Source organism: Pezoporus occidentalis, unplaced genomic scaffold, assembly GCF_034315485.1.
Source record: "Pezoporus occidentalis ecotype Australia unplaced genomic scaffold, CSIRO_AGI_Poc_V1 ctg57, whole genome shotgun sequence".
Classification (NCBI taxonomy): domain Eukaryota; kingdom Metazoa; phylum Chordata; class Aves; order Psittaciformes; family Psittacidae; genus Pezoporus; species Pezoporus occidentalis.
Genome location: NW_026915910.1, coordinates 2,834,266 through 2,851,503, shown reverse-complemented (window position 1 = coordinate 2,851,503; position 17,238 = coordinate 2,834,266). Strand labels below are relative to the sequence as shown.

The 17,238-nt window shown below is 41.8% G+C and overlaps 1 protein-coding gene across 6 annotated transcripts in view; it reads right to left on the bottom strand.

The window, feature by feature from the left end:
* LOC134173951 (24-hydroxycholesterol 7-alpha-hydroxylase) overlaps window positions 1-17,238 on the bottom strand; it is a 25,900-nt gene extending 8,662 nt beyond the window's left edge. For 2 of the 6 annotated variants that reach the window (XM_062638470.1, XM_062638469.1), the window contains exons 1-8: window positions 16,874-17,238; window positions 9,640-9,775; window positions 8,415-8,589; window positions 6,571-6,720; window positions 5,613-5,706; window positions 4,026-4,124; window positions 2,000-2,090; window positions 779-912 (exon numbers count right to left, since the gene is read on the bottom strand). In XM_062638470.1, the coding sequence (XP_062494454.1) occupies window positions 779-912; window positions 2,000-2,090; window positions 4,026-4,124; window positions 5,613-5,706; window positions 6,571-6,720; window positions 8,415-8,589; window positions 9,640-9,775; window positions 16,874-17,050 (1,056 nt within the window). In that variant the 5' untranslated portion in view covers window positions 17,051-17,238. The remainder of the gene's footprint in view (window positions 1-778; window positions 913-1,999; window positions 2,091-4,025; window positions 4,125-5,612; window positions 5,707-6,570; window positions 6,721-8,414; window positions 8,590-9,639; window positions 9,776-16,873) is intronic. The other 4 variants (XM_062638474.1, XM_062638468.1, XM_062638473.1 and 1 more) reach the window with 4 other exon arrangements.

Genomic DNA, 17,238 nt, shown 5'->3' with positions numbered 1-17,238 from the left:
TTCTATGATCCTACTTTTATCAGCAGAAGATCCTAACCAAGGATCAGTGAATGTCATACATCCACTGTGGGCACATTGTGTTCAGACAGATTCTTCTTGCTGTTGCTGGTTTTTTCCCATGAGAAAGATGTGAACAGTGGAGAATGGGGAAAGACTATTTCTGTTCCAGTTTGTTTTTTTCAGGTATTGAAATAATAGGAACATTATTTCTGTCTTTCCTGCTTTTTGAGGTACCCATGTGAGCTGGGACTTTTTTCTAAATCTTTTGTTAAGCACTTCCTTCAATGCAAAGAAATTCATAGAATGTCTTATGTGACAGTAGATCTTTATACGACTTCAATAATTTCTTAAATAGGCATGAGCACTAATTCCTTGAAGTGTTTTTCTCCCAGACTTTTATTCGTGAGATTCCTGAATGCTGGCATTTCCCTTCTGAATGGCAGTGAAGAGGACAATCAGAACAGAAGTTTTATCCATTACTAAATTGTGATCCCTTCTCCTGTATCAGTTGTGTCTGATTGCTATTTTATATACGGTCATCACAGTATCTCCAGCTCAATTCAAAATTGAAGGTAAGACTGTGAGAAAGGGAAGCAAAACTACTCTTAAATTCTTGATGACTACATTAATGATGATTAATAAATCTTTCAAACAGAATATGTATGGCAGATTGTGGAATATCTCTACTATCTTAATTTTATCCAGATCTATTGGGAGGCCCCTCTCCAGACAAATCATACAGCATCTTTTTTGGGGGGGAAAACCCACCAAACCTCACCTGAATTCTTACTGGGTTTACTACTTTCTTGGTGATTGCACCTGGAGACCTCAGCCTGATGGCTTCCAAAGTGCACCATTTCATAAAAGGGAGCTTCTTAAGGTCCTCTTCAGAGACATCTATTTTATCTTTACCTGTTGTGGCATGAGAAAAAGACTCTCTAAATATGAGATTTCATCCTTGTTTTGATACATGCTTATATGTCTTGCTTTAGAACTGCTGATAGAATACTTCAAAAATCTCATTTTCATCCAGAAATTTTCTTTATATTTCAAAGCAAATTAATGGACCAAAATCCATCTTAAGTACAACTTAAGAAAAGCCACTGAAGATTATTTAATAACTCCAAGGAAGGTGTAGATGTGGAATTGGCCAGAAGAGGGAAAACAAAGGTCAGCTTGTAAATTAAGAGTTGCTGGACTTTTTCTGCACATGTAGGGATACTACATGGAAATCTGAGGGACTGTAGACACCAGGATGAGAAGCCACGGCTTAGCTCTTGAGCTATGTTATCACTAGCAAATAAAACAGGTCCAGGAGAAAGGCTTAAATTAAGCACTGGTTTGTGATTTGCCTTATCAGTTAATTATTGCCATGTTTCTTGATATGGTTTTGACTCATGTCAACTCAGAGTCTTCCATGAAAGTCTAAGCATGGTTCAGGGGATGGCAAATGTGAATGACTGCTCCCAGTAGGTGACTGTTTTTTGAGGGAAAGAGATTAGTCTTGTGGTGGGTGAATCATGCTGGACAAATTCACCTCAGATGAGAGAAAAGAGAACAGTTCCTGGCCTGTTTTTCTACAGAATAGCTGTCAATCTCGTGAACATCACACCATGAAAAGCAGCTGAATTGAAAGAGCTCACCTGACCCTATCTATCATAGATGCATGAAAGAATCACAAGACTGGCTAATACAAATCTAGGTCTAAATGACAAGTGTGGAATGAAGAGACAAATACATGCAGTTCTTCTTCTACCTTCTTTTGCTAACACCAAAGGTGGTTTTGCTTAAAAATATGTCTTCACCATATGTTGAGTAAAGAACTCAGAGCTGGATCTATGTTACCAGTAGCACTGTTAGCAGCAATATTCATTAATCTGATTATTCATTATTATTATATTAGAATAATTATTATATTATTGACCCAATGTGTCCTGTGCTGGGCCAACATAGAATAAATGATTTCTAGGTTACAGAAGGACCCTGCTGGATTTATTACCTGCTTTGCCAAAAACAGAAGCCAGGTCTTCCATGATTTTCTTGTAAATGGAAGGATAAGTGAGTATGAAAACAAGGGTCCAAAAGGCAATCTAAACAGAGACGAAAGTACTTTAACTCAGGACTATGGAACAGAATTACAGCATCTTTGTAGAAGATCACTGGGGCAGGTGAAAACATTTGCACTTTTTTGCATGTGCCTGTTGTAGTTGGGATGCACAGGGAGCTGTGCTTCCTGGTTAAATCCACATGTAAAGACTCAGACCTTGGGAGATTATGTCTAGTCATCTTCTGTGTACTTCAGTGAATATTATATAGCTTTGGCTTTGAGCTTTGAAACACTAACTTCTTTAATTACAGATTACTAGGTGTTAAAATGAATTACTAAATCATTGAGTATGATTAGATTTATCTGCATGAATGGGAAAAAGAATCAATAGTAAATTCCTACTAGTATTAGCAGAAATGAGGTTAAATAATTTGCAAAGCATTGTCACTGAGTGGCACTAAAACGAGCAGGAAAAGTTTTAATTAATGGCAAAACAAGCAGTAGCATATCCCCTTTAGAAATAATTAGCTAACTGATTATGCAATGAAGTTGAAAATCAAGACATTTAGGAAAGCAGAAAATCCTCTTAAGTAGGATGAAACCAGAAGGACTTGCAGCACCGCCAGGAATCGCTTTCTCGTCTTGCTGAGCTAGCAGGAGGTGAGGTCTACAGACAGATCTGGTCATGGGCCATCTGTGCTGGTGAGGGATGAGAACTCTTACTGGTATTTCCCAAATAGCCCCACATGGATGCTGCCCTCCTTCTGCAAAACAAAGCTGGTAGCTTAATTTTCTTGTACAGCTCTTGGATGCTGTGGCTTCACTCCATGGGCCAAGGAGGGATGGCTAAATTGTTTTAGGTAAAAGGGTTTAACATGCTTGTAAAAATACCCCCTTGGAAGGTAAAAGGACCTTTTTTTGTCATTCCCATCACCAGAACTGTGGTTGTGCTCCTCAAGGTCCCTTCTAACCCGTTATTCTATGATTCTATGACTATTCTGAGAAAGAACAAAATATCTGTATGTCTATTTGCAGCTGAATACTACAGGAATAAGTAATGATAGTGTTGTGGAAGGAATGTCAGTTATCCTGGTAACAGACAGCAGGCTATGCCTCTCACTTATGCCACCATGTGAATCCACAAAAACCTCACTGAAATGGATGAAATTCCTTTAGGGTAAATTGTAGTAACATCCAATCTACAAACCCCACAGATAATATCCATTAGCAGTACATACAAAAGTAACTTCTATCATTTGTTTTCTAAATCACATCTGTAACAGGCATAACTGTGCTGGAAAGAGCTTAGTAGTCATGCTAAATAAAGGATGTTTTTGCTACTATGGCTTTTTCATCTGAGAAATTCCTATAAATGTCTTTGGTCAGCCTAGGCTGTGTTAGACACATTGGACTTGTTAGCATGCTTATATCTGTACCATTAATCCATCAAATACATTTCTAACACAGACAAAAGTCAAGTGGCAGTAGAATCAAACTACCACTTTCCTTCACTGGAATCAGCACTGGCATTTGTACAGCAGATCCCGCAAAGTGAAAGAGCCAAAATCACTCAAGGTTTTATACACAGATGAAGTTACTCTATATTATGTTTTAATATTCTTTACAATTGGTAACATCAGGCTATGTAGAATAGAGTCTCAACTATAATACAGCCAAAGTGCTTCAAAATAGAGCTGAATGCTCCTCACAGCTGAAGACTGTGATCTTAACAGCTATGAGACATGATCCTGAAATGCTATGGTAGGGGACATCATAATTTAGGAAAAGTACAAGAAGAACTTTCCTTGTCATGGCATCTGTGACATTGCAGCCTGGGTATATTTTGAGTGATGCATGTGGGCGTGATAATCCCTTCTTTGGAATACACGCAGCGTGTGTGACCTCTGGTTTGAAGGCTTTGCTTCCCAAATACAGGCATTTGAACAGGGTAAAGTGTTTCTCTAGCTGAGGTACTTACGGGAATAGCATTTGCTTGGGAAGCCCAGAGCATTAGAAGACTGTAATTGGGAGCTAGGTGTCTTCCTTGCAAGTTATCCAGGAGATGTTGCAGTAACGTCTGTTATAAATAAAAGATAGTAATGTGCATTTCCAAAAATATATTAAAATCTAGTTTAGGGTAGGGCTTATGAGAATTCAAGGATATAATATATCCTAGTTAACATAGGACTAGTTTATCAAAGTAATGTTAGTTATGGGGATTTTGCAGTCACGAAGTAGAGATTACAGATGTTAAGAGAAAATGAGACTCACTTTCAGCAGCAGCAGGCCAGAAGAAGTCAATGCACTACATGAATCCCTACTAAATACTTTCACTGCCCTCCATTTTCTTCAAGTTTTTAGGGGATTTGGTTCCCTCACTCCCAATTGTTTCTCGTATATGGAAGAAAAAAGACATCTCTATTCTAATTCCTGCTCTACTTCTCTAAAGAACCTGAAAATGGGACTGAAAAAGTTGAATGAATGGAAATAGAGAAAATATTCTCGCTGTTCCTGCCAAAATGGTGTTTATTATGAAGAGATGGTCTGATACATCAGCAAACTCCCTAATTCCAGGTGCTTTGTTAGTGACCAAACCAGTGACTGCAATTGCTTGATATTTTTTGAAACTATAGCAACCGTGTAATGCTCTAGGATCAGCTTTGTTTATAGTATTTCCTTAAATACAGGGCAGCCATGCATTCAAGGCAAAGCTTCCTGCCTGCTTTTCAGAGGGGAAAAGGTTGAACTTGAATAAAAAATGACCACTCTTTTTCCCAGATTCCCACCCAGTCTAAGACACCAAGTTTGTGCCTCCTGCTTCCTGCAGTTCTTTACCTCCCACAGACCCCTCTCCAGCCTTCTCTTCTTTCCCCAGTTTTGCTTTACTTTATGAAAGAAATTGTGGCATGTAAAGCTTTTAAAGTCTAAATAAAACCTGGTTTGTTTAATCGTCTGTTCTATAACCATTTGGTAGAGCAAAATTCCCAGGCCAGTCTGCCGTCACGTTTGTCAGCTGTATAGACAGAATTCCTGCCATAGCTAAGGAGAATAACCAGGGAGACAACTTATCACAGCTTTTGCACAATTGGTATTTAGGGTACTTGGCTTCCAATCCAGTAATCTGCTATTTTCTACTAGTCTGGCTGCTGGAGGATCTCCTCACTCCACACAAGGGTTTAAAAATAGCACCTGCAAGGTTTCGAAATTTCACAGCACAGTGCCCTCAGAGAAACAACTGAAAAGGTCTTTCACATCTTTCGACTGCTCATTGCAACTGTGATACTGGAGCCTGGCAATGGGTCACAGCTCTGAACTCTTGGCTTTAAATTCCCCAGAGGAAGATGCCGATTTTCACAATTGCAGGAAATAAAATACTTTGAGGAGTGGGACTCAAAATTATGGGTCTGTCCTAATGTAGGTGACAGCAATACTGCACAATTAAGGTAAAGCTATAAAATCTGAAAGGTTTAGTTTGTTTCTTCCAGTACTGAAATAACTCCTGTCCTCTATCACTTCAGTCAGAATACACATGAAGTCATGTTATTTCATAGCCTTGGATGTTTACCTTGGATGTGGTCTCTGAAGGGTTGGTCCTTTCAGCATCCAACACTACTTTCTCAAATAATTTTAGAAGCCATGTTTTGGATTTAGACCAGTTCCTGCAAAGAAAAGCAACAAAACAACAAGCACTTAACCGAGGCAGCACAAACTAACATTTCCTTTTCCATGAGAAGGACTCCTTGTTTTTTTTCCAAAAGCCCTGGGCAGCAGTCAGTCGATGGATAGTCAAATGTCAGTCTGACTGACATGAGGAACTCACTGACATGAGGAACAGTATGTCCGGGACCTTCACCTTGGCCAGACCTCATCTTGCAGCCAGGACCTGTGACTGCAAGACCCCTAGATTTTCCCATCTGTTTCACTGTGGCTTTGGACAGATTGCTTATGCCAATCTTTTCAAGAATTATTCTTTCTAACAAAATCAAGGCCCCATTTTTGAAGCATCCTCAATTCTTTCTTAAGGCTATTTTGAGGCGCTTAAGGTGCTGTCGTGGCCCTGAGGGCACTGAAAGGCTCTGTGAACACTTTCCTCAGGGTTTGGTTGCCTCTATCCAAAGTCAACTCTGTGACAGTAGAGTAGTGTAACCTGGCATCAGTCTGCTGGGAAAACAGCTATGGTGTGGAAAAGAGCAGAGAGATGCCTTGTTGGGGAGCCCCTCAGCTTGGGACTTAAATTTAGGCTCAAGCCTTTGCTCTTTGCCCCATTCTGCTAGTCCCTGACAGCTCCAAGGACCCATCCCACCTAAGCAAAGCTGTTTCTGCTTTATGCCAGGAAAATGCACAAGACAAGGTCAGAACTGTTTTGAAGCATCTAGCCAAAGGCCTGACCCAAGGACATGCCGTCAATAAAGACAGTGCATCATCCTCCAGGGAAAATGTCTCTCGTGGCTGATATTCCAGTAAGCAAAATGTAATGGGTACCTGTAACGGGTACACCACAAGCATCATCTCTGCTCCATTACCTCAAGAAGCATTCGGGCATCTGAGAAGCGTATTCAAAGTCCTCATCATACTTCTGAAAATGTTCTTCAAACTCCTTGATTTCACTCTGACCTGTTGGGCAGATGCCTTTCCCAAACAGAGTTTCCACCACTGCTGGATACATGACATGCCTGCAAAGACAAGTTCCCTATGATTTACAGGCTATGGGGAAGCTGTTGCAGCAGGTTTAGGTCAGAACGCAGCATGCTGAATTGCCAGCACTAGAAGGTGTGGGACTCAAGGGTCATGCCAGTATGGAAGGGCTGACACAAAGCTGATACCTCATGCCCTCATTGAAGATTTTAAGCAGAGGATGGGAGATACATGGGTCTCAGGCTAGTCCTCTTCACATGGCTGAGCTTCGTCAGTTAGTGTTTGATCGCTTGAGCAGTGGCAGAAAGGCTCTGGGCACTGAGGTCCCTTTCTCCCTGTTAACCACCCCTCTTATTTCAGGTTAGCCCATGCAGATCTTCTGGGAGTTGCACAAACCCTTCTGCAACCAGGCACCCCAACAAACCCTTCCTCCGGCTGCAGCTTCGCTGGACAGAACAATGCTCTTTTGTTTTCTTTTTGTCTCACACCTCCCCTGAATGCTCCTCTGTTATCCTGACAAATCTGAGCTCCCTTTTCAGACCACTTCACCTCTTTAGCTCTGAGAAACCCTCATGCAGTCTTTGCTGGGTTGCAGCTACTGCTAAATATATATTTCAGGCAGTGACTCTTTCGCTTTCCTCCTTTTCTGAAGATCACAAGGACGTTGGAGCCACCTGCTGGCTCTATGGATTTAATTCTGAGGCAGATAAACAATTATCCGAGGCATTGCATACCAATTCTTTTCCCCTGCCTTGTTTGGCAAAACCATAAGAACAGATCACACTGTGGATGATTTTTCTGGATTCTGCAATCTATCATATAACTGGTTTTTTTTGAAACACTTTAAACAAGTAACAGCTGATTTGGATGCTATGACAGACATGGCAGTGGGAAGAACACCATCTGCCTGAGGCTGCATCAAGGATGTAGCAGGATGGGGTGATTTTAGATGAAACCCTGTCCACTCCGTGCTCCACCTGAAACTGTGAAGCAGTGATGAGCATCATAGAATCATAGAATAGTTAGGGTTGGAAAGGACCTTAAGATCATCTAGTTCTAACCCCCCTGCCATGGGCAGGGACACCTTACACTAAATCGTATCACCCAAGGCCGTGTCCAACATGGTCTTGAACACTGCCAGGGATGGAGCATTCACTACATCCCTGGGCAACCTATTCCAGTGCCTCACCACCCTAACAGTAAAGAATTTCCTCCTTATATCCAATCTAAACTTCCCCTATTTAAGTTTTAACTTGTTACCCCTTGTCCTGTCACTACAGTCTCTAATGAAGAGTCACTCCCCAGCATCCCTATAGGCCCCCTTCAGGTACTGGAAGGCTGCTATGAGGTCTCCACACAGCCTTCTTTTCTCCAGACTCCTGACAGAGCTTTTCTAAGGCTGAAGAGCCTGAGCTCTACCTGCTTTACAGTAATGAGGGAGATTTAGTTTAGATATAAGGAAGACATTTTTTACTGTGTGGATGCTGAGGCACTGGCACAGGTTGCCCAGAGACGCTGTGGCTGCCCCATCCCTGGCAGTGTTCGAGGCAAGGCTGTATGGGGCTTGGAGCAAGCTGGTCTAGTGGAAGGTGTCCCTGCCTGTGTCAGGGAATTGGAACTGCATGATCTTTAAGTTATTTTCCAACCCAAACCATTCCATGATTCTATGATAATATCTCTGCTTCCATACAGGATACCCATACGTTAGCCATGAGCTGCAGAACTCCCTTACCTTACCAGGTCATTGAGGTCACCTGTGCCCTCCGTGCCGAGGTGTGTCATGTGCTCATATAGCTCCTTACACAAAGTGCCCGTGAACATATGCAGATTAGAAGGAGCCATTTTTCCCTTCAGCATGCTGTAGAGGTTACCGTGGTTCTGATAAAATGCTTCTGCAGGGACAGAAACTAAATACAAAAAGAAACAGAAACATTTTGGAAAGCAGATGTACTACAGGGTAACAACTAATTATTACTACAAGCTGATTTTCAACTCAAATGATGGGACAACATACTATTGCTACAAACCTGGTACGCATAGGTGTGATACCAGGAAATAAAGGGTTAACATTGTGCCTGCTTGCTTAAGCAGTTGCTGTGCTTGGTGAAGCAGAACCGTAAGAGTCAAAGTTGGTAGAATGGTGAAGCAGAGTTGTAGGAGTTACAGCTGCTAGGCAGAATTGCAGTAGATAAGATTCCTAGCTTAATATTTAAGACATTCTTGTTCAAATAGTATCTTTAGAAAGAAAAGGAACAAAAGATAGCCAGAGTAACAAAATTTGCAAACTTGACAGGTTTCTTCTTTAAGGTACATAAAACCGGCTTGTACCGAACCTGAGGTTTGGATAGGAGCCAAAACCCTATTGAGTCTGCGTGAAAGCAAGAGGTTACTCACGGTGATGAAGAGGAACTACAGGCCTTCATCCTCACGACCCCATAACAACCACCACCAGGAGGCACTACGCAGGTGCATCAATGGGATGAATGCCAGAAAACTAATTATAATACTAGACGGGAATAGGCTTTGCGTATGTATTAGGCGTGAAGCAATCTCATGTTTAGGTAATCATTACATGTAATAGTAATAGTGGCAAAGGAGGGTGTGCATGGTTTTGGAGAAGCAACCCCCATGCGCCTCAGCGCTGAATAAAGCATACCTACTTTACAACTCTAACGAGTTGTGGAGTCAACCCGCATATCAGGTGGAGTGTCTAGACACAGAAAAGGACCTGATCTCAAACTGGGAGTGACTGATGATGAAAGTAATAACAGTCCCTGCATCAGAAAGCCTTGATCCCTTGAGGCTGAATCCAAACCACTTTACAGGTTTACAGTGCTGGATCCACGTGAATAAATTTAATTTCACCTTCATTTTGTAGCATGGGCTTTGGGTAGGGCAGTAATGTCCCTGGGTATCCAGATTTGATTTCCATTAAAAAAGAGCACGGTCTCATTTACCTGCATTCTTGACAGCTTGTTGGACTGCCTGTTCAAAATTTAAGTCTTCAGATTTAAAAAACACTTCAGCTCCTTCTTCCTCAGTCACAAAAGTGTACCGCTTTCCCAGAGCAAATATTGTGAACACAGGCCCATGCTGGAACAAAGAAAGATTTCATATTACTGTATTGCTAACACGTTTGATGGGAGAACGGCACTTTGGTGCTGCTGAGAGCTCAGGAGGGAGGACCTGGTGCTTCCTGCTCTCTGTACACCTTATCTCAGAAGTGCACAAAGATCAGCATGAACCAGACCAAGTTTGTAGTCTTATGACCCAGAAGGGAACATATGTGCCTGCCTGACCAGACCTCTTGCAGATTAACATTTTATATTTGAATTACATTACAGTTCAAACAATACAACCTACTTGGGGTTTAAGAACCCAAGTGATGGATTATCTACTGCACCCCTTGGCTGCCATAGCGAAGTACCCACATTGTAAAAATCCATGATCCTACCAATTTTAATCTGCAATTTTTTTAACAAAAAACCTACTCCTGCCTATTTTTAATATTTTGGTTTTTCCTTTCCCTTTGTTTTCCCTTTCCTTATTTAAAGGTTCCGCTAATACCAAGGATTTATTTCTTGTACAGGTGTTTAAAGATTAGTATCTAAATAACTAGCAAGCTTTGAGCAGAATAGATGGAGTTTGCTGAGAGTTATATTCAGGGAACGTTTTTGATGCCATAAATCATTCTTTCATTTGCCCTTAATTTAATAGCCTAGAGCTCTCTTAGAACTTTCAGCAGTAAGTATCCACATAATTATTCTGAATTCCTACATTATTTAAAAGATTGCTGATATGTGTAGATACTCTAAGCTAGGAAACAAATGCGCAGTGTCTGCTGGCTGTAAGATTTAGGCATTAAAAAAAATCAAAATTATGAAATAGAGCATCTTTAGCATCTTTTTCTTAGTCAAGGCAATTTCTGCTTGCAGGAGAAAGCCTTGGAAATAAAAACCACAGCATTTACATTTATAGGCACACCATCTTCTCTTGGCAAAGTTACTGTGCATAGGGAAAGGTTTAGGGCTTTCATAACATCTCTAAGCACATGAAGGAACTTGATTTTGTTTTCCAGGTTACATTGCTAAAAAGGGTGAGAAGTTGTTTTCTGTTGATTTGTTTGGAGCACTGAAAAGCCTTGAATCCTCCTTGCTCACGTGGTTTATGCCACTGACTTTAACCATTTCTTTTATTGTCTGTGTCTGTATTGTAAAGCCTGCTCCATCAAAAGCTCTTTGAAGGAAAAGATTCCTCTTGGCATCAGTTGACTTTTGAATGTGTCCTTCAACTGTAAATTATTAAAGAATGACTGTTTAAACTCTGTGCAATAATAAATAAAATACTGTTTAATAATAGCTGAGGTTGCTTTCTTAACAGGTAACAGCAGGTCTTCACCATCAGGCTGGACAAACCCCAGTGAATCTGTACTTGGGCTTAAATTAGATATTTTAAATTTTATATTAACACTAAAATGTACTTAAAGCAATTTTAAAATAAAATTAAATTTGAATTAATAACCACCTGCAATAACAATTAATTATTCAATTAAGGTCACACTCAATTAAAATTAGAACACTTTATTTTAGATGATTACATGTAAGCAAGATGCCTAAGCTCCCACTATATGCAATCAGGGGAGCCTAAAACATGATTCACCTGACCACCTACTGCACCCCTCTATTTCTGAAGGTGAGCAGAACTGCCCTTAGACTCCACTGACAGGACTGGCTTTGTGTCCACTGTTCATCAGTAAAGCTGGATGTTTTACCTGTAAACATCTACACAAACAATCTGATTTGGATCTCACCAAATTTCCTGCAATCTATTTAGAATAATAAGAATTAAACCAATATTGAATGAAACTGCAATAAAATAAAGCCCTATAAAGACCTCCTGAACAAGTCAGCTTCATTGAACAGTGCAGTGATGGTGGATATTCACAGACATATCTTTCAGAAGGGAGAATTTTGTGTCCCAACAGGAAATTACAATAAATATGATAGCAGATCAATTACATTTAAAATTAAAATGCTAAAGAAGGTTTGAGGATCAAACCACTAATGGCAATCCCCATCCCCTGTAAGACAGACTTTTCCAAACACTCAAGATGCAGGAAGTTTCGCAGTGTGTTGCTGAGCCTGATAAATGCTCAAGGTGCAAAGAAACCACATGGGGAGGAAGCATTTATGTCAGTTTAACGCAAGTCCCACACTGGAGCCTTTCACCCAGTGTGATAGATGGAGACTTTGTATCAAAGGAAGTATTAAGTAGAATAGACTTAAACAAGTGCTCGGTAAAACAGTGATAAATATTTCAAGTTAAAACTCTAGAGGATTTGAAATATGAAGTCACAGAACTACCTACTATGATCTGTTAAATCACCCTCAGCAACAGGAGGATGGACAGGTGAACATGGTGCCTTTCTAAAGGGCTCCTGAGGGAGGACCTGGGAAGCCTCAGAGTCATTCCAGTACTCAACATATTTTTACAAGCATCATTAAAGATAAGGTTTAGCAGTTGATAAATAGGATGTACTGAAGGAGAGCCCAATACAGCTCTTAGGAAGACATAAGGATATGTGGCCTTAAGCATATTCCTAATTCATTACTTAGAAGAAGGAATCAAAAGTTTTCTCATGATCTGGACTCATTTGGAAGTTTAAACTATGAGATCTAGAAACATTACAGAAGAAGGCGGCCTAGAAAAATCACATTCTGAAATGACTCCAAGATCTATTAGCACTCCAAGTGGTAGTAATTAATTTAGAGCTCTCATCTTGCTAGGAAAGGAGAGGAGAAAGGACAACAAACATCTAAACTAATCCTGTGCCCACATCTTCAGTTTAATGTCTCATTCCATCTCAGCAAGATATACTGAGGGAGAAAAGGCAAAGGGATGCACAGCAAGCATGAATGAAAGTTTCAACAGAAAGATACTTATATCCCATGGAAACGTGAAAAGAGAACAATTATTCCTGGGTTCTCATAATGTAAAGGCTAATGGGCACCTATTTAATGGTTTAAAACCAGACAGGATACTTTATATCATTCATGGTTAAATTATGGATTCACTGCTGTGGAATGCTAAGAAACAAAAATTACACACACAGTAATAAAAGAGATTAGGTTATTGTAGTCAGATCTGGATGCAAATTCCGGCCTGGGAAGTCCCTCAACCGTTGACAACCAGAAGCTGGGAAGAGGGAGTAGAATGCAGCGTATTCTCATCTGGGCGTGCTCCTTACACTGTTACTGAGCATCTACCAATGGCTGCTATTCGAGAGAGACACTGAATAAACAGGTTTTTCATGTGTCCCAGTATAATTACGCTGTTGTTCTAATGCAATAAAATCAGCTACTGGAACAAGCTGTGGGGGAGCTCTGCAGTTACCATCTCAGTGGTACGGGCGGGTAACAAGAAAAGCGTGGGCGCCGCCTGCCAACACTGCGTGCCTGTTTACTGTTCTGTCTGAAACAGTGTTTGAGGAGACATGCTGACAGAGATATGGAAAGCAAAATAAAAATGCTCTTAGGAGTCAGGGCCTATGAAGCTGCTTTCACTCCTCTGTTTTTCCCAAAGACTGGGAAACACTGCACAAAGCAGTGCCGTGATGAGGCACAGATCTGAGCCTATACAAAAGTAATACTCCAGAGAAATAAAACTTCAGGATGTTCTCCAAAGTTCCAAAGGAAAGAAATTGAGGAAACAGCCTGTTTTCCCAGGGGTGCTGCAAGGCAGGGAGCAACCACTCTCAGCTGAGACAGCTGTGGTTAGAATCACAGAATCAATGAGGTTGGAAAAGACTTTTAAGATCATCAAGTCCAACCCTTACTCCATCACTGCCAAGTCCACCACTAAGCCATGTCATGGCCTCTACGTTTTTTTGGAACCTGTTCAGGAACGGTGATTTCCCCACTTCCCTGGGCAGCCTGTTCCAATTCCTGATCACCCTTATGGTGAAGAAATTTTTTCTAATTTCAAATCTAAACCTCCCCTGGTGCAGCTTGAGGCTGTTACCTCTTGTCCTATCACTTGTTACTTGGGAGAAGAGACCAGCCCCACCTCACTACAATCTGTTTTCAGGTAGCTGTAGAGAGTGATAAGGTCTTCCCTGAGCCTTCTCTTCTCCAGACTAAACAACGCCATTTCCCTCAGCCGTTCCTCATGAGAATCGGTCTCTAGTTGTGTCAAGAGTCACGTTGGGAGCTAGGTGCACTGGGCTGGTTTTCTCTCCTCTGGTGTACAATCACAAGTTCAATGTCATGTCCCCTCTCTATCAAAGGGACTTTAGAATTTTGGTCTTCAGTGTATGGGACCAGGCTCACAGACCATTATCAACTCAGATGTGGCCATGGTCTTTGGAAACACTCTACCAGAAAACCTGTCTTCTCCTCCAGCCTGTTTCCCCTACACCAAACCTCATCCAGGATGCGTGTCCCTTGCCAGCTAACACAGTGAGCCATCCCAGACGCAGCCACACACAGACAATAAACCTGGGAGGCATCCAGCTGAGTCCTGGCACCATGTCCCAAACACAATCAACACACAGAGAGTGATGTATGGATCCATAATCCATACAGTAGTGCAGAACAATCTCATGGGTTTCATTGAGCTTTTCTTGTTAGCTTAATTAACAAACTGATGAAAAGCATTTGAAATTCCTGGTTTGAGCAAAACCTGGTCTAGTGGAAGGTGTCTCTGCCCATGGCAGGGGTTTTAAGCTAGATGAGCTTTAAGGTCCCTTCCAACTCAAAACATTCTATGATTCTATAATTCATAAACTCTTACCACGTTTCCATGGCAAAGTGTGGAACCACAGCCATTGAACCCCTCATTGAGCAGCTCTCCCTGTATTTTGTGTGGCATGGTGTCTCCAGTTACCCACCCTGCCCATCCCAGATCACTTGCAAAACCACTTTAACCAGGCAGCTTTAGGAGGAAGAGGTGGTATCTTTTATTAGACCAGAGATTAAATATTTTACTGGACAGGGGATCTTTCTTTTTTTAGACCCACTGATGACACAAGGGGAAAACCAGACAATTCTGCAGCCCACGTCTTGCTCTGTAGGAGGAAAACAGAAACCGTGAACTTCAAGCAAATTGAGGCTGGAAGCAGTGGAAGGAGAAAAAGCACTGAGGGATATAGACAAAAGGGCCAATAATAAGAAAGCTAACTTTAAGAAAGAAATGAGTGTCACTTTGACAGAATGAAGAATTAATCCAGGGGAGAAATTTTCTAATTGTGAAAGTCTCCCTAGAAGGTAATGACCCTACCAAGCCAAAGAGGTTTTACACTGCCCAGAGCCTGCTGTTTCTGCACTTTTATGAGAGCAACTTGCTTGTACTAAGGGCACTTAACCTTGTTCTGGCAATATTAAGGAGTGTGGAATTATTGCAGATATATTTTGCAATCCTTGTAATGACTGTTAATGACCTTTTGGCAGCAGCACTTGTTTTATTTGGCTGCACTCTGCTACAGTGCCTACTCCTTTAAAAGGGAGCAGGCAGGAAAAGGCTTGTCTTTCCAGGCCTCAGCACAGCCCAGTGTGGGTTGGTGGGAAGGGAGGGAGAGGTGCCTGGGGTGTTTATAGAGAGGAAAGGAAGAACAGGAGAGCAGGGGCAGTAAGGGTAAGATCCTGCTGCAGCCAGCCAGCCAGGGAGTGATGGATGGAAAGGTCCCTCCTGAACCAGGGGGACCACAGGGAGAGGTCAAGTCACAGGGATGCTGAGTTGCTGGACTAAGAAAAAAGCCAAAGGAAAGGTCCTGTCTGCAAACAACACACAGTAAAGGGGAGAAATGTAATAAAGCCTCCTCTTCCTGCTTTGCCTTATTCAGAGTTTTCTCCCATTGGAAATGTTTTTTACTCTAGTTTCTGTCCCAATAAAACCTGGGGTTTATAAAGTCCTTCAGGTGTCTCTGGTGTGTTCAGAGGTGTCAGCAGCTGCCTAAAGGGCAAGTGAACATCAAAATTAACCAGAGACCCAGTGCCACCAAGCTTGCATTTGTACTTCAGAGTATGTAACAGTTTTTGCTCATTCAATCTGTGAATGAGTTCCCAAAAGGACTCTTCTCTCAGGTTTTGTCTGTTGGATTTTGGTTGGTTTTTTTTTTAAGGATTTCTTCTAAGAGATTTTGTTAAAAGCTTCCTGGTGAAGAAAAGGCAACTAAAGGAAGCTTAAGTCCCGGTGAAACATCTGTCCCCAAAACGAATTGCACTGAAAAGGAGTCTGGCAAGCTGCTTTAATCTGTTTGCCACCAGGATGTTTTCAACACAAGCAGATTTCTAACAGCCTTCAATTTGAAGAGTCAAACAAATACTATCATTGGGGTTTTTTTTAAGTGAGGCTTGACCAGATTGTTTAAAGGATTATGTGGCTGGTTTCTGCTTTCATTTAACACCACAAGTTAATCACAAACATGGCTGAAAAGAAGTATTTAAACATATGAAATCGAATAGCTCAAAATGAGAAAGCAAATTTTAAACATCCTTTTTTTTTTTCTCAAATTTCAGGATGTTGCAGAGGTTTCATTTTTAGCTAGTTTGTGCAAGAAATGGGCTGTGCAATCCTTCAGTATCGGACACGTGAGGCTGACCACATTGCAGTAGCAGCTGCCATCGCTGACTGAAAATGGGAAATGGGTTTTACAACAACTAGTATTAGCTACCTAGAAATTAATCATTTAGGCTCTGTCTATCAGACAGACAGAGAAAGAAAAGCACATCTAGTGGGTAAATCTTCATACCTGCGTTTGGTAAGTGCATCAGGATGGAAAGAGTCACTTGCCAAGCATACCTGTGTCTCCTGAATGCAGGGGGACAAGCTGGCACCAAACAATTTCACCTAACTTTAAGCATGCAAATAATTAACTCCCGGTCCCCGCGCCCAGCACAGGACTTTCCACATTATCTGAAACCAAGATTAACATGTAGCCGGACTGCAAGAGCGAAACAGCAGAGGGGCTGGGTGAACAGAATGATCAAAGCACACAGATCACGCCTGCATCAGAGCCACAATTTAGCAACGTTACTGGGATAAAGCCAATCCTTCACCAGCTAAATGCTCCTCACGTTATAAAGTGTGACAGGAAAGGGACAAACTTAATGTGGGAGTTTCTCCTCAGCCTTCCCCTGCACACAGCCACCCTGAGCACACGCCCATGAGCAGGCACACCGCCACAGCCATTACCTTGCTTCTAGCTTGCTCTATGAACTCCAGAGGAGCCTTCCCGAACTGAAACGCAGCTCCAAACCAAGGGATCCAGCCCCTGATGCAAGGAGGGGAGCTTGGGTTTCTCAGCTGAAACAAAACAGCCTTGACAACAAGAAGTCCCAGGATTGCTGCCAAGAGGAAAGCAAGAGCCATTTTGCCTCTCTGCTGCCTGCCACAGCACCCGTGCGGTCGCGTCAGTGAATAGGGCGTCCTTTATCAGTTGCCAGCTGATCACTGCCACGGAGACGAGATGTCAAAGCACCAACCAGCCCAGTCTGGGGCTTGTTTTTTAACTTGTGCTGGACAAGGCAGAGTCCATTCTCTGCTCTGGGATGAGGATC